General features: G+C 41.2%; 1 protein-coding gene across 6 annotated transcripts in view; it reads left to right on the top strand.

Moving 5' to 3' along the window:
- SMCHD1 (structural maintenance of chromosomes flexible hinge domain containing 1) overlaps window positions 1–1,588 on the top strand; it is an 87,343-nt gene extending 85,755 nt beyond the window's left edge. For 3 of the 6 annotated variants that reach the window (XM_035893194.1, XM_035893196.1, XM_035893197.1), the window contains one exon: window positions 977–1,588. In XM_035893194.1, coding sequence (XP_035749087.1) covers window positions 977–1,082 — 106 coding nt within the window. In that variant the 3' untranslated portion in view covers window positions 1,083–1,588. Of the gene's footprint in view, window positions 1–37; window positions 465–976 lie in introns of those variants that run through there. The other 3 variants (XM_009637643.2, XM_035893192.1, XM_035893193.1) reach the window with 2 other exon arrangements.
- The last annotated feature ends 11,260 nt before the right edge of the window (window positions 1,589–12,848 follow it).

The raw sequence follows: 12,848 nt of genomic DNA, 5'->3' as shown, positions 1-12,848 counted from the left end.
GTTTGGTTTTTTCATGGGAGATATTTTTTTTTTTTAGTTCTTATTTGTATACATTAACCAACAATGAGTAGAGTTTGCGTAAGGCTGATTTTCAAGGTAACTTTTATTTTCTTTGAAGTTTCTGCTGTTATTTAAGCTTGATATAAAGATTTGCTTGCTAATTCTAATTGTGTTTCTGTTTATGAACTGATTGATTGGCATCTTTGTGCATTCACATTCCCTGTATTTTCTGGTATATTCAACTCTGTTATACCCCAGAAATACTTGAGATGGCTTTGTCTGTAAACTCTTTTAAGGTTCAATGTCAAATACTGGGCAGATGAACAGAGAAAGAATCATGCTTACATAATTTCTAAGTAACTGTCTGAGGTGAGCTGGTGGTAAATTATTTAACTCTGTTATGTCTTTACCTGTGTATCTGCTTCTACATTACCTCTGTGGCTAATGAACATTTGTACACACACACACACAAACAAACAACCAAAAAAAAATAACCAAAAAAAAAACCACCAGAGAAATCGTAAGTCTGTATTTTTAAAATGACATGGAACTGATTTTCCATTTCTCATGTTTCTCCTCATGATTGCATCATTGTTGTTGCTGAACTGTGGTCTTATTTTTTAGATTATTTAAATCTTACTCAGTTGTGTTCTGTAAAACTCAGAATGAGTTTTTACTGTATTACTATGTCTCTATTATTTATATTTGTTATTATTTTAATTTTTTATCCACATGTAGAGAACTTGAGTGGTTATGTATTTATCTAGTACTAGGCTGATGCTATTCCTAATTTTAACAAAATAATTACAAGAATAAGAAGCTGTGCACAAATACGGGGTTTATAATATTTATGCTAGTGGGAGCTCTGTGCTTTTGCACCAATTGTATCAAATATATATATAACATATGTCTTTATTTTTATATATATAGAAAAACAGGCTTGGTTTATAAGCTGCTGTGCTATGTTTTTGTTTAGCTCAGAAGAATGGCTCTACTCTCCCGCAAAGAAGCAGCAACAACAGCAACCACTGCAAATACACCCTTCAGAATTTAATGGGACTCCTCGAAAGAGAAAGGCATAGACTGATGAGACTTGCTGGAAATAGCTATGTATTGAAAATGTGAATACGTTCAGTTAAAGGAAATATTCATGTTGTATTACCCGTTATTATGAAGATTTTTATACTGATAGATATAAATGTATTTCAGTTAGTAGGAACAAAAATTTAAGTATTTAACATTGATACCCTAATTTTTATATAGTTAATTTTCATTTCTAAAAGCTTTCAGAGTTTTTATGTTCATGTGTGGAAAAAGTTTAAAATATATCCTTTTTTATTTATGAAAAAAATCAATCTTTTCAATAAAACTGCTTCAATACAAAGCACTGCCACTATAACTGATTGTAATAATTAAGTCAACAGATTGTGCCATGAAATGAGATTTTCATTTAAAAAGCATCCCTGGCTGTGTTGGGGAAGAGAACTTTTCTGGACTGCTCTTTTGAGATGGATGAGGTGTCAAGGTAATACCAATTTAAAAGGGAGGGTTTGAGCAGCGATATACTGAGATCTAACCACAGCCGTTTGTGGAGCCTTCGGACAGTTAACAGCAAGCCGGTATCTAAGGCTGTGTCCAGGGTGTTGACATGGGAATTCATAGCTCCTTCAGACAGTGCCAATGGAAAAAAAAGTAGTAACCTGTGAGTATGAAAAGTGTTAACAGGTTTACTAGGAAGCCTTTTTATGGATTGGGAGAGTAGTGAGGAGGAATACTTCATGGGTGCAAATGAGACATAGTACAGGACCAATGCTAACTACTTTTCAACATCTGTACTAGCACAACCTTCATAAAAGAACTGTGCTGCTTAAACTGATCAAAAATTCTTCCTTAAATTGGTCCTTGATACCAAAAATGTAGCTATGACAGAAAGATTTGAGTAGGAAACAGTGATGTCACTAAGGAAAAAGAAAAATCCTTATAGTTGAACTGTGTGTATGCATTTTAAGAGTTGGAAATGGAGACTTAAGCTGGAGGTACAATAATTGTGTTGGGAAACTGTAGATACCTGGATGGAATTTTACTTTATAAGGCTGTGTCCAGCTTTAAAAAAACAAACAAACAAAACCAACAGAAAACCCCACAAAAATACGATTCTATTGGCTTTCATAAATACCTAAAGAAAATTAAAGTTTTCCATGGTTTAAGAAATGGAGTCTTAAAATGCTAGAGAAAGTAGTCAACAGGTAAATGAGACCAAAAAAAGAAAAAAGAAGGAAGAGCCAAAGGTCACCTCTAGTGATCTGCATCACAAGGACTTTAGTAATATACAGGGCAGAAAAGACCAGGCCTGATTAAAGATACAGTTTCATCCAGGGTCAGAATGAGCAGTTGGAAATAGGCCTGTTTGGATGGAAAAGATAGGGCAAGAGTAGAAAGCTAAACTTGAGAGACAGTATGAAACTGTCTGAATCCATGTAAATAAAGAACACAGCAGGGGAAGGTGTTCAAGGATGTGGACAGGTTGGTTCACACCAGCCTCAAAGAATTTCTGCTCTGGAGTGAAAGTTGATTCCAAATTTATCGATTTATACTCACTGAGCAACAAGCATTTTGGATACAGCTTTTCTGGAAAGGGACTTCAAACTTAAAAAGACACAATGGTATCCTGCTGGAAGTTTCAGAATGCTGGTCACTGGTGCCCATCTCTGACATTTCTAATCAAATGAAATTTCTCCAAATTAAGGATGCATGCAATGCGTTCTGTGGTGGAAGGTTTTCCATAACCTCATGTCTTAAAGGTAGTCTAAATTATTTTAGACATCAATTTGTCTTATTCTTAAAGAAAATAAATATATTCAAATATAACGTAACACCAGCCAAAGATTATGCTAGCCCTGCCTCAGCTGTTTTTTCTAAATTAGACACCAAGACTTGAAACAGGCAGCCATAATGGAGGGTTTGCCATGTCAGAAATCGTCCCAGCACAGTAAGTACTTCTTTTAAATGCATTTATTTGAATTCTGACATCTGCCTAGCCCCAACCTCTGGATGACCTTGAATTCTATTTGATTCAATACCTATTCTAGCAGAAACGTTTTCTTTTTAAACTCATCTTTTGCCTTCAATGGTCAGTGTAGGCACTACCCCTGCGTCATGTGATGTATCTCCCTGCTGGCAGAAGCAAACAAGAAATTAAGGATGGTTTCCAGAGTCATGCAATAGCTATTGGAGATTCCAGGAAAATTCATCAGGGAATTTTCAGGATTTTTCAGCAGAGTGATTGCAGGTTTATTGCAGTGCAAGTTACTGCTTTGTATAGCTCTTTAGGGCAGCTGATTTGGTCCTGACAAAACACTCAAGCCCAGAAGGTAAGTGTCAATTTTTTTTTTTTTCTTTACCCTTTCTTTACTATGTAACAGAGCAAACTAGGGACTAAAAACTAAGGTGTCTATGTTGTGCTCGTTGATTTCATGAGGGTCTGGTGGAGAAAGCTGTGGGAGCGTGAGAGGAAGCGGGTTCTTGCTGCAGCCTGGGCCAGCTCATGGGAGGAAGGAGCTGGTTTCTGATGGAGGCCACAAGCAGCTCCGGGTGGGGAAGGGCTGCTGCCTGCCACCCCACCGCACCGCAGGGAGGCAGAGCAGGGGTGGGATGGAGGAGCGGGCTGCAGGCATGTCGGGTCAGGCCTAGACTGCACTGCAGCCGGTGGCACCAGCCACAGAGCAGGGCTGACTGGGAGTCCCCTTGGTTCCCTCTTGTCTGCTGGCACCTCTCCCAGCCCAGGGAGACAGGGTGTCAACTTCTCCTTTTTTTTCCAAGAGACTCCAAGAGACTCTTGCACGGTGCTGCTCTCCCAACATGAGGTGGTGTCTGCAGTGCAGTGGGCACTAGTGCACGGTGGCACTAGTGCTTGCTGTAATGTGTTTTTTTCAGGGATGCAGTGTCTACAGGTCTGTTTTGTGGTTATTCCTCCATCTCTTTTGCTGTGTGGTTCTAGATAACTGGGATCCAGTAATGTGGTTGGAGGGGAGGGGGAAGTGAAACAAACTCAGTTGTCCTTCTTGGTGAATGAAGCACAACTCAAGTTGTGAGTACTCAAAACAGGTCTAGCTCGCTAAGGTGTATGTGTTTGGTGATACAGCAATCCTCCATTTGAAAAGTCATGGCAGTCAGGTGAAGTCCCTGGTGACTGGAAAAAGAGAAACATTGCACCCATTTTTAAAAAGGGTAGAAAGGAGGAACCTGGGAACGACCGACCTGTCAGCCTCACCTCTGTGCCTGGGAAGATCATGGAACAGATCCTCCTAGAAGCTACGCTAAGGCACATGGAGGACAAGGAGGTGATTCCAGCCAGCCAGCATGGCTTCATCAAGGGCAAGTCCTGCCTGACCAATCTAGTGGCCTTCTATGATGGAGTGACTGCATCAGTGGACAAGGGCAAACCAACAGATGTCATCTATCTGGACTTGTAAGGCCTTTGACGTGGTCCCCAACAACATCCTTCTCTACATTGGAGAGATACGGATTTGATGGGTGGACTGCTTGGTGGATGAGGAATTGGCTGGGTGGTGGCATCCAGAGGGTAGTGGTCCAACAGCTCAATGTCCAAGTGGAGACCAGTGACAAGTGGTGTCCCTCAGGGATCCATATTGGGACTAGTACTGCTTAATATCTTCATCAATGACATAGTGGGATTGAGTGCACCCTCAGCAAGTTTGAGATGACAGTATGCCAAGTCATGCAGTTGTTACACACTTGAGGGACAGGATGCCATCCAGATGGACCTGGACAAGCTTGAGAAGTGGGCCCATGTGAGAGAAGTCCGTGTGGGACCTGCAGAGAAGGACTTGGGGTACTGGTGGATGAAAAGCTGGACATAAGCTGGCAATCTGTGCTCACAGCCCAGAAGGCCAACTGTATCCTGGGCTGCATCAAAAGCAGTGTGGCCAGCAGGTCGAGGGAGGTGATTCTGCCCCTCTGCTCTGCTCTGGTGAGACCTCACCTGGAGTACCGCGTCCAGCTCTGGAGCCCTCAGCACAAGAAAGATATGGAACTGTTGGAGCAGGTCCAGAGGAGGCCACAAAAATGATCCGAGGGCTGGAGCACCTCTCCTATGAGGACAGGCTGAGAGAGTTGGGCTTGTTCAGCCTGGAGAAGATAAGGCTGTGGGGAGACCTGACTGCGGCCTTTCGGTACTTAAAGGGGGCCTATAGGAAAGATGGCAACAATCTTTTTAGCAGAGCCGGTTGTGACAGGACAAGGGGTAATGGTTTTAAACTCAAACAGGGTAGGTTTAGACTGGGTATAAGGAAGAAATTTTTTACAATGAGGGTGGTGAAACACTGGAACAGGTTGCCCAGAGAGGTAGTAGAGGCCCCACCCCTGGAAACGTTCAAAGTCAGGTGGGACGAGGCTCTGAACAAGCTGATCTGGTCGATGATGTCCCTGCTCATTGTAGGGCGGTTGGACTAGATGGCCTGTAAAGGTCCTTTCCAACCCAAAACACTGATTCCATCAAAGAACTCCGCTTTACTTGGTGCTGCTTAGTTCTTTGAAGATTCGTTAAAAATTAGTATTAATTGTTTGGGCAAATGCTGTACCATTCCAGGAGTCAGTTTGCTTCAGACTTTCTGTTCTTTCTGGTTTTAATCCTAGCAGTCGTCTTCTACCGATACCTTCATCCTCCTTTATCACAGTTTATATTTTCTGGCTCCTTGAGTGTACTTCTCTCTTACTTTCTTTTTTTTCCCTTGCGATCACAGCAAATGAGTCAGCATTGTTTTTAAAGGTCATTTCTTCAGCCAGTAGAAGAGGGGTTCTTAATCAAAGACCTTTATGATTATAGAATGTGTCTGGGATTGTGGTGGTTTAATTTTATGGACATGTAATAAAGCATTAGTGAGGAATGTCATTAAAATGTTGCCTGCCTTCATGCATCAACATTTTCTCCCAGTTCATTCTGCTCTCAAGTTTTTTTCATGTTTAGGAAACAAAGCCGGTTAGGATTGCGTTTCATTAGCACACAGCAAGTATAACTGTTTCCACTGAGGCAACCACCATCACAGAGCAGATCTGCAGGCAGTTCCTTTTCACCTGCCAGGATGCAGCCCAGCATGGGAAAAGCCCACATTAGTTTTAGTACTTTCTTTTTAAAAACTGTTTGCTTATCCTCTAGGAATTAAAACGATTGTACTGATGGTAGCAGTGACAGTATCTTTCAGTGTAAAGTAGCTGTTAACTCCCTTTCTGCCTGTTGCTGGGCAGGGTGTATCCAGTGATTTTGACATTCCTGCCACACCAGATCATCTCCTCGGGCTTCGGCAACAGGGGTCATTTCTGTTTCATAAAACGTATAGACATGTGCATGTGCATACACACACAAAGATATATATGTATATGCATACATATAATTCCTCCACTCTTCTGTATTTCCATAAACAGGCTCTTCCACACCCGCTGTGACAACGGAAATGCACTAAATTGCATCAGAGCTCCTGCGCTGCCTAGATGTTCTTTAGCTGCACGGATGCTCTGTCTCTGCTTGTGTTGCATGTCTTCGCTGCAACAAAATGATTCCAAGGAACAGAGCAGTCTCAGCTCTAGCAAACAAAACTTACATAAAAAATGCGTGCACATAATTGAATGCAATTTTATTTTAAACCAATCTGTATGTAAAAATAAGGCACAGTTTCAGATGTCAGAGGCAAAACCCAAGCACCTTCAATTTGCAAATATGTTAATTCCACCATTTTTACTGTAACGTATGTTAACGGATTCTTACAACTCTCGTTAGTTTTGATAGGACTGAGTATTTATGAGGGCTCTAAAGAAATCCCCACTCGTTATTTTGTGGGTAATTATTTTATAGTATGCTAGCAGCTAGCTGTTTACAATATTTAGGCCCTGTTTGTCTGCGCACAATCAAGCACATGTGTAGTTTGGAACAGAAATGGGCCACAAAGACTAGATCTTCCTTCAATTTGCCAAAATTGAAAGTAACACCAGAACTATTTGTTTCACAGTCTTACATAAGAACAAATTACGTAAGGGTTTGGGGTTTTTTTGTTATCTAATAACGTAGTCCCAAGAATTTTTGCCTAAACTATAGAATATTCACTCTTTTTAGCAAAGGTATGTTACATTCTAATTGCTTGAAGGACATTTAATGGGCTCTCATTTCCTATTATTCACTCCCTCTTTATCCCTCATCCTGTTGGCAAATCAACTAAGCCATATCATGCAAGAAATAACAAACTGTTGCATTCAAGCCTAATTTCTAGAACAGGAAAATGACTTCATTTTCCCCCAATGAACTTAGAAGCTTGGAAGAATGGCGAACCAATTAACTAACTGCGGGAACCTCTCATTCATCATTTTTCACAAAAACTTGGTAGGTTAAAAAGTTACTGAATAAAAAACTGGGCTGATGAATTCAAAGTTGCTGCTATTTTGTTTAATGGAAATGATCCCAAAAAACCTAAAAGTTAACTTTCTCCAGTAAACAGTGAAAACAAGTATTTCATTCTACATACACCTCCTGCTTTTAGCACGTTCCTACACCTAGATCCAAAATACAGTAGAGAAATGAAATGGCAGTATCATAAAAATAGTGCTTAATTAAAGACTGCCTCATAATAGACAGGCAAGGTGGACTGGCGTGCTCCCGCTTTGTCTTTCTTTCAAGAACCCATCTTTTTAATTCTTATGGATCTTTTAGCACATACGTGTGCATGTGTGCAGGTATAATAGCGGCCTAAATTAATGACCGCTGTGTGGGAAGATAGAGATCGCAGGTCCAGCTCTGCTCAAGCTGGAAGAGCTGGTTGTGCAAGAGGAAGATTCATGACAGCCTGAGGAATGCAGTGAAAAAAAATCTTCTGAGAAACAATGGAGGAGGCTGCTCTACAAGTTGCTCAAGAGCTTCTTTTCTTCAGCAGAGTCCTGGGGCAATTCTAAGACAGAGGATGTCCTGTGAAAAGTGAGAAGGGGTGGTTAGAATCCTCTTAATGTCAGGGACTTCTGGCAGAAGCAGTCATGAGTGTAGTTTCAGTAATGCATACCAGAGCTAATTTAGTGACGGGAAATCAAACGGAGCTGCTGAAGTGGAAGCATGCTGAAGACTGGTATGCATACGAGAAGCCTTCACATGCTGAAATCAAGCCTGCTTCTGTTGCAGATGGTAGTTTTGGCAGATAAATTGGCTACAGAGAGCTGCCTTCAGTATAGCAACTTCTATCTTCCGTCATCCACACCTGAACTGACCTGAAGGTATACAGCAAGGTGGTTGCAACAGTGTGGTAAAAATGGGGATGGGTTAGATCAATTGCTAAGTTATGGTGTGTTGCTGTTGCAGCGTGTCGCTAGACAGACATGTGCAAGCTTGCAACTAATCATGTCCTTCACTGGCATTTTAACCACCCTTTTGAAGTTTGTAATTACATTCGGAGTGGAGAGCCTTCAGCTGCCCAAGGCAGTTTATTGTCATGCACAGCTTGAAAGGAAAAAAGTCCCTCGGAAAGTGGATGGTCAGGCCAAGACTGACTTATCCAGCTGGACTCTGGATGGAGATTTTACCTACCTGCAGAATTGAGTCCATCCAGGAGTCAGTGTCAGAGCATCCAACCCCCATGAGATTGGACCATTGTTGTCCTCCTCCTTACTCTGCAAACACTGTGAGGCCAGCAGGAGTGCTGGGGAGGGCTGGGCTTATCTCACACTGCATAAAGCCAAAGGGGTCTTTACTTTTTCCTCTTAACCGTTACTGACAGCAAGCTCGTGATGCTGGTTGAGTCTCTCTCCTCTACCAAACTTTGCCACCCACATGTGCCGATGTATTTCAAATATAAACAAGAGCTCTCAAACAAGTCTGAATGGAGGAGTGTGTGGCAGCAAAGGGGGAAGCGTGGAAGCAATGGAGAAGGCATAAGGAATCGGACATCACTGGCTTTGAAACTTGGATCTGAAGTTTCACATCTCCCAAAAGGAGACCTGACAGTTTGTTAGGCCTCTGTTTGTTGTTGGACGCTTCCAAGACTGAAGCAGCTTGGGGTTAGAGATGAACCAGCCATGGAGGCTACTGGCAGATGACTTCAGGAGCCCCCAAGAGACTCAGCTCTGCAGTAGGTGTTCGCTGCTATCAGATGCCGACAGCACAGAGAAGATGAGCAGAAAACCAGAAACTGCTGGCATTCCTTAAAATAAAATCCCAGGTAAGTATGCAAGAAGTAACGTGAAAGCTGAGATGGACACATCTGTCAACATGAGAGAGAGCTACTGTGGTAGATTTATGGATGACCTCACCAGCGAGACTCCTAAAGCCTATTTCTGTTTTCACACTGACAGGTAAGCATAGATTCAGGATTCTACTGCTTATACATTGCAGAACCTCTATGCAGTTTATTTGCAACTTATGCCAAATAACTTGTCCCGAAAGACTTTTTACAAGCCACTTTTCCTCACAATTTTGATCATGTAACTTCCCTGGGTTGCTGAAAGGTCATGGAGACACAATTTTAGGCAAGGTTTGGTGGTACAATAAACTGTTTTTCTTATGGGAAAGGAAACACACTGATCTTTCCAGATTTTTCTATCTTCCCTGTGGGGTTTTTTGTGGCTCCCTGAGCCATCTAATCCCCAGTTACTCAACCACCCACTGAATCACAGTGTGGGAACATGTTCTAGGCTATGCAAGTCCGAGTCATTGTTTATTGTTTATGTTAGTATTTCAGATGTGTAAGGAGCATTTTCTAGAAAATTAGTTAAAGAGGGCTTAGAGAAAGAGAAATAACCATGGGTATATGCAGATATACTTCATGTGCTTTGCATACAAAATGTCAGGTAATCTGGAGAAGAGTTGTTCCTTATATATTGATACACTGATTCTTAAATCCCCTAAATACATTTAAAATGTTCACATTGATTTTTTTTTTTTTCTGAGGTGCTCTACTTCCTCTTATCTTAGAATGGGAATATACGTCACTCTTGGTGTAAAGAAAGAAACATTATTTTCACCAAATGTGTTGAAGTGCAAATAACGAGTGAACTTTTGAACTCTCCTGCATTCTCTGAGGGTCTGGAGGGGTCTGTGCCAGGCTTGGAGAAAGAGCAGAGCGTGGATGCTTTTGTTAGAATTTTGGCAAATGGAATTATCTGGAATTAACATAGTTCGTTCAGATTTGTTTATAGTCCAACTTTTGCGCTCTGGATGCTACTAAGGAAATTCATGATGTTGAATCAAACAGTATATTTTCATGCCGTTTTTTTCTTTTTGCTTTTTCAGGCGGATCTTCTCCATAGCAGAACCACATTTTCAAGTGATCTGTCAGAACTGTTTCACGTTTTAGATCCTCTTGCACTCAGCAGATAAGAAAACTAGCATAGCCATAAACCAAAGGATATTTGCAACATATCTGGTTTAGGGTCCAGCTTATCACTTCAAACTGGACTTCTCTTGAATAAGTGTTACCCAGTTTCTCTTCTGAAAGTTTCCTGTATGTAACAGTGACCCTGTGTCAAATGCATGATAACATTATCAAAATAGAGGAATTTGGGGTCAAAGAGTTTGCTGGTTAGCTCTGTTGCCAAGGCTGACTGTTCCAGATCCTTATAAAGACATGCTGACACATCTCTGTGAGTGTCAAGGACCTGATGATATGGAACATTTTCCACAGCACTACTTGCAATGTGAGCTTTGCCGTTGTTGAAAAACTCTCCTGCTTCTGCAGAGATTTGCATGTGAAAAATAATAATGAAAAATGTGCCATCTTCCCAGGGGATAAGACCTGGAAAGAATTCTGGGCTCTTTTTCCAGAGTTCGCAAAGCAGAAAGCAGTTCAGTGTTCTGCATGAAATTGCCATTTTGCAAAACATTTACAATATGGTTAGAGCTTTGGAAATTAGCAAGTTTACTAATCGTTACCTCATTCTTTTGTTCTCAGCTTTCAGAATGTTCCTGAATTTCAAAATTATAGCTATCGCTTTTACGTCTGCTCTGTCTTTGGAACCTATTTGCCATATTTTGCATGCACGCTGACTGTATATCTCCCTTCACTCCTTCCAGCAGTGCTCCCGATTCCTGGGAAGAAGGAAATTTGTGAGAACATTCCTCAGGTTTTAGGCAATGCCCATTATTGCTCTTGGAACACTTTGACAAAGCAACTACACAGAGAGAGACATACAGAAGTAGTCAAATCCTGTTAAAATTCACTTGGGTGAAAAATAAATAATGCCATCTCAGAATCCATAACATCTAGAGCTTTCATCTGTGTGATTTCCTCTGTCAGCTTATCTTTTAAAAAAGATCTGTTTCCTAATCCTCTGCATATATATATTTAGTAAAGATTGAGAAAGATTTGTGAATGGTAAATGCAAATTTCCTCTCAAAAGAAAAAAGGAAAACCAGAATCTTTAGGATAAAAAAAGAACTATCCGATTATCTCTGCCAAAGGGTCCGAAAGGCTTTGAAGATGAAGTGCTGTATGTCATTTCATACGATTAATTTTTTTCTTTCCTAAACTTCAGGTTAAGTTTGCTGGTATAAATTCCTCCAGGATGGAAATTAAAGATGATTAAAATAGGATTCATTCCCATAGGCAGTGATGCAGTAGACTTCTGTGGGAGCTGCTGGCTATTCTGTACTACTGAAAATCAAGCCATTGGATTTCCACCCTCAGAACACAATACAGTGGCTCTCTTTCGATGCCCGTTTGTGTACATGACAGTGATGACAAGTAGTCTTGATCTGCTCATCGACTGTTATAGCTGCAAAATCTGGCTGGTTTGGATGATCTGTCATTTAGTAACCTGCACTCAGAGTTAAGGTTTTAAAACCAAATGTTTTCTCCCTTTTTGTTTGTTTAAAACATCAGAAAAAGAACCAAGGTTCCAATAATTACTAGAGAGCAGCTGTGGATGGGTCTTGTCTTTTTCAACACTCTGGTCCTCTACTGCACTGGATAAATGTCTTTACCAGAGGCAGAAGCCATCATTCGTCTACATGTGTACAATCTTGAATGTTCCAAAAGTCTGAATTTGGGGGCCAGAATTCAGGCTTCCCATCTGAAATGGCTCGCAGAGTCTACCAGCCAAGATGCCCTCTGTACAAATTGATTTCCTGTATTGTAGAATCAAAGGCACTGCCTGGTAGGAAAAGCAAATAAAAAGGGTTGGTGTTGGTATTTTGCCTAGTTTCACAGCAACTGCCCACTTTCCTTGATACCCTGCAGACCTGTCTGCTAGTGGTCTAAGAACCACAAATGGATGTACTGTGCATTATCAGCAATATCTCAGCTACAGCACCAACTGCATGTACACTCAGCAACTTTGTAGTTACTGCTTTTGCTCGCTTTCACAGACTGCGTGTGCTTCGCACAGAGCGTGGAACCCCCAGAGGCCCCTCGCCCTCAAAAGGCCCAAGCCAACCTTGTCTGTAAGAGCAGTGAGGTTTCGTTGTCAGTGTACTATCTTTCGTAACCATTTTTTGCCAATTGCAAAACAGGACCAGACCCTAGAGACGGTCTGTAGAAAAGGATTGTTTTGTTTCCACCCCTGGATGTGTGTCCAACCTATGTTGCAATGTTTGGCTGTGGACTTTTGTCTTTTTTTTTTTTTTTTCCTTTTTCTTTTTGTTAACTGCCTGAAAACAAAAAAGTATATCCATGCAAAGGATCTAGGCTTGAATTTTAAGCTGGGCTCCTCACACTTAGAATCACTAAAACCTGGAAGCAATTATGAAGCCTGAACACTCACTCGTCTCAGAAGAGTTTTGCAAGTCACCAAGAAATGAGTCAGGCATGAAGTGCTGGCTGCAGATTTAGGGGGCAGCTGAAATACCCAGTTACCACAGACTG

Source organism: Egretta garzetta, unplaced genomic scaffold, assembly GCF_000687185.1.
Source record: "Egretta garzetta isolate BGI_Z169 unplaced genomic scaffold, ASM68718v1 scaffold534, whole genome shotgun sequence".
NCBI lineage: Eukaryota > Metazoa > Chordata > Aves > Pelecaniformes > Ardeidae > Egretta > Egretta garzetta.
The sequence above is the reverse complement of the archived record's forward strand: the minus strand, read 5'-3'. Positions and strand labels throughout refer to the sequence as shown.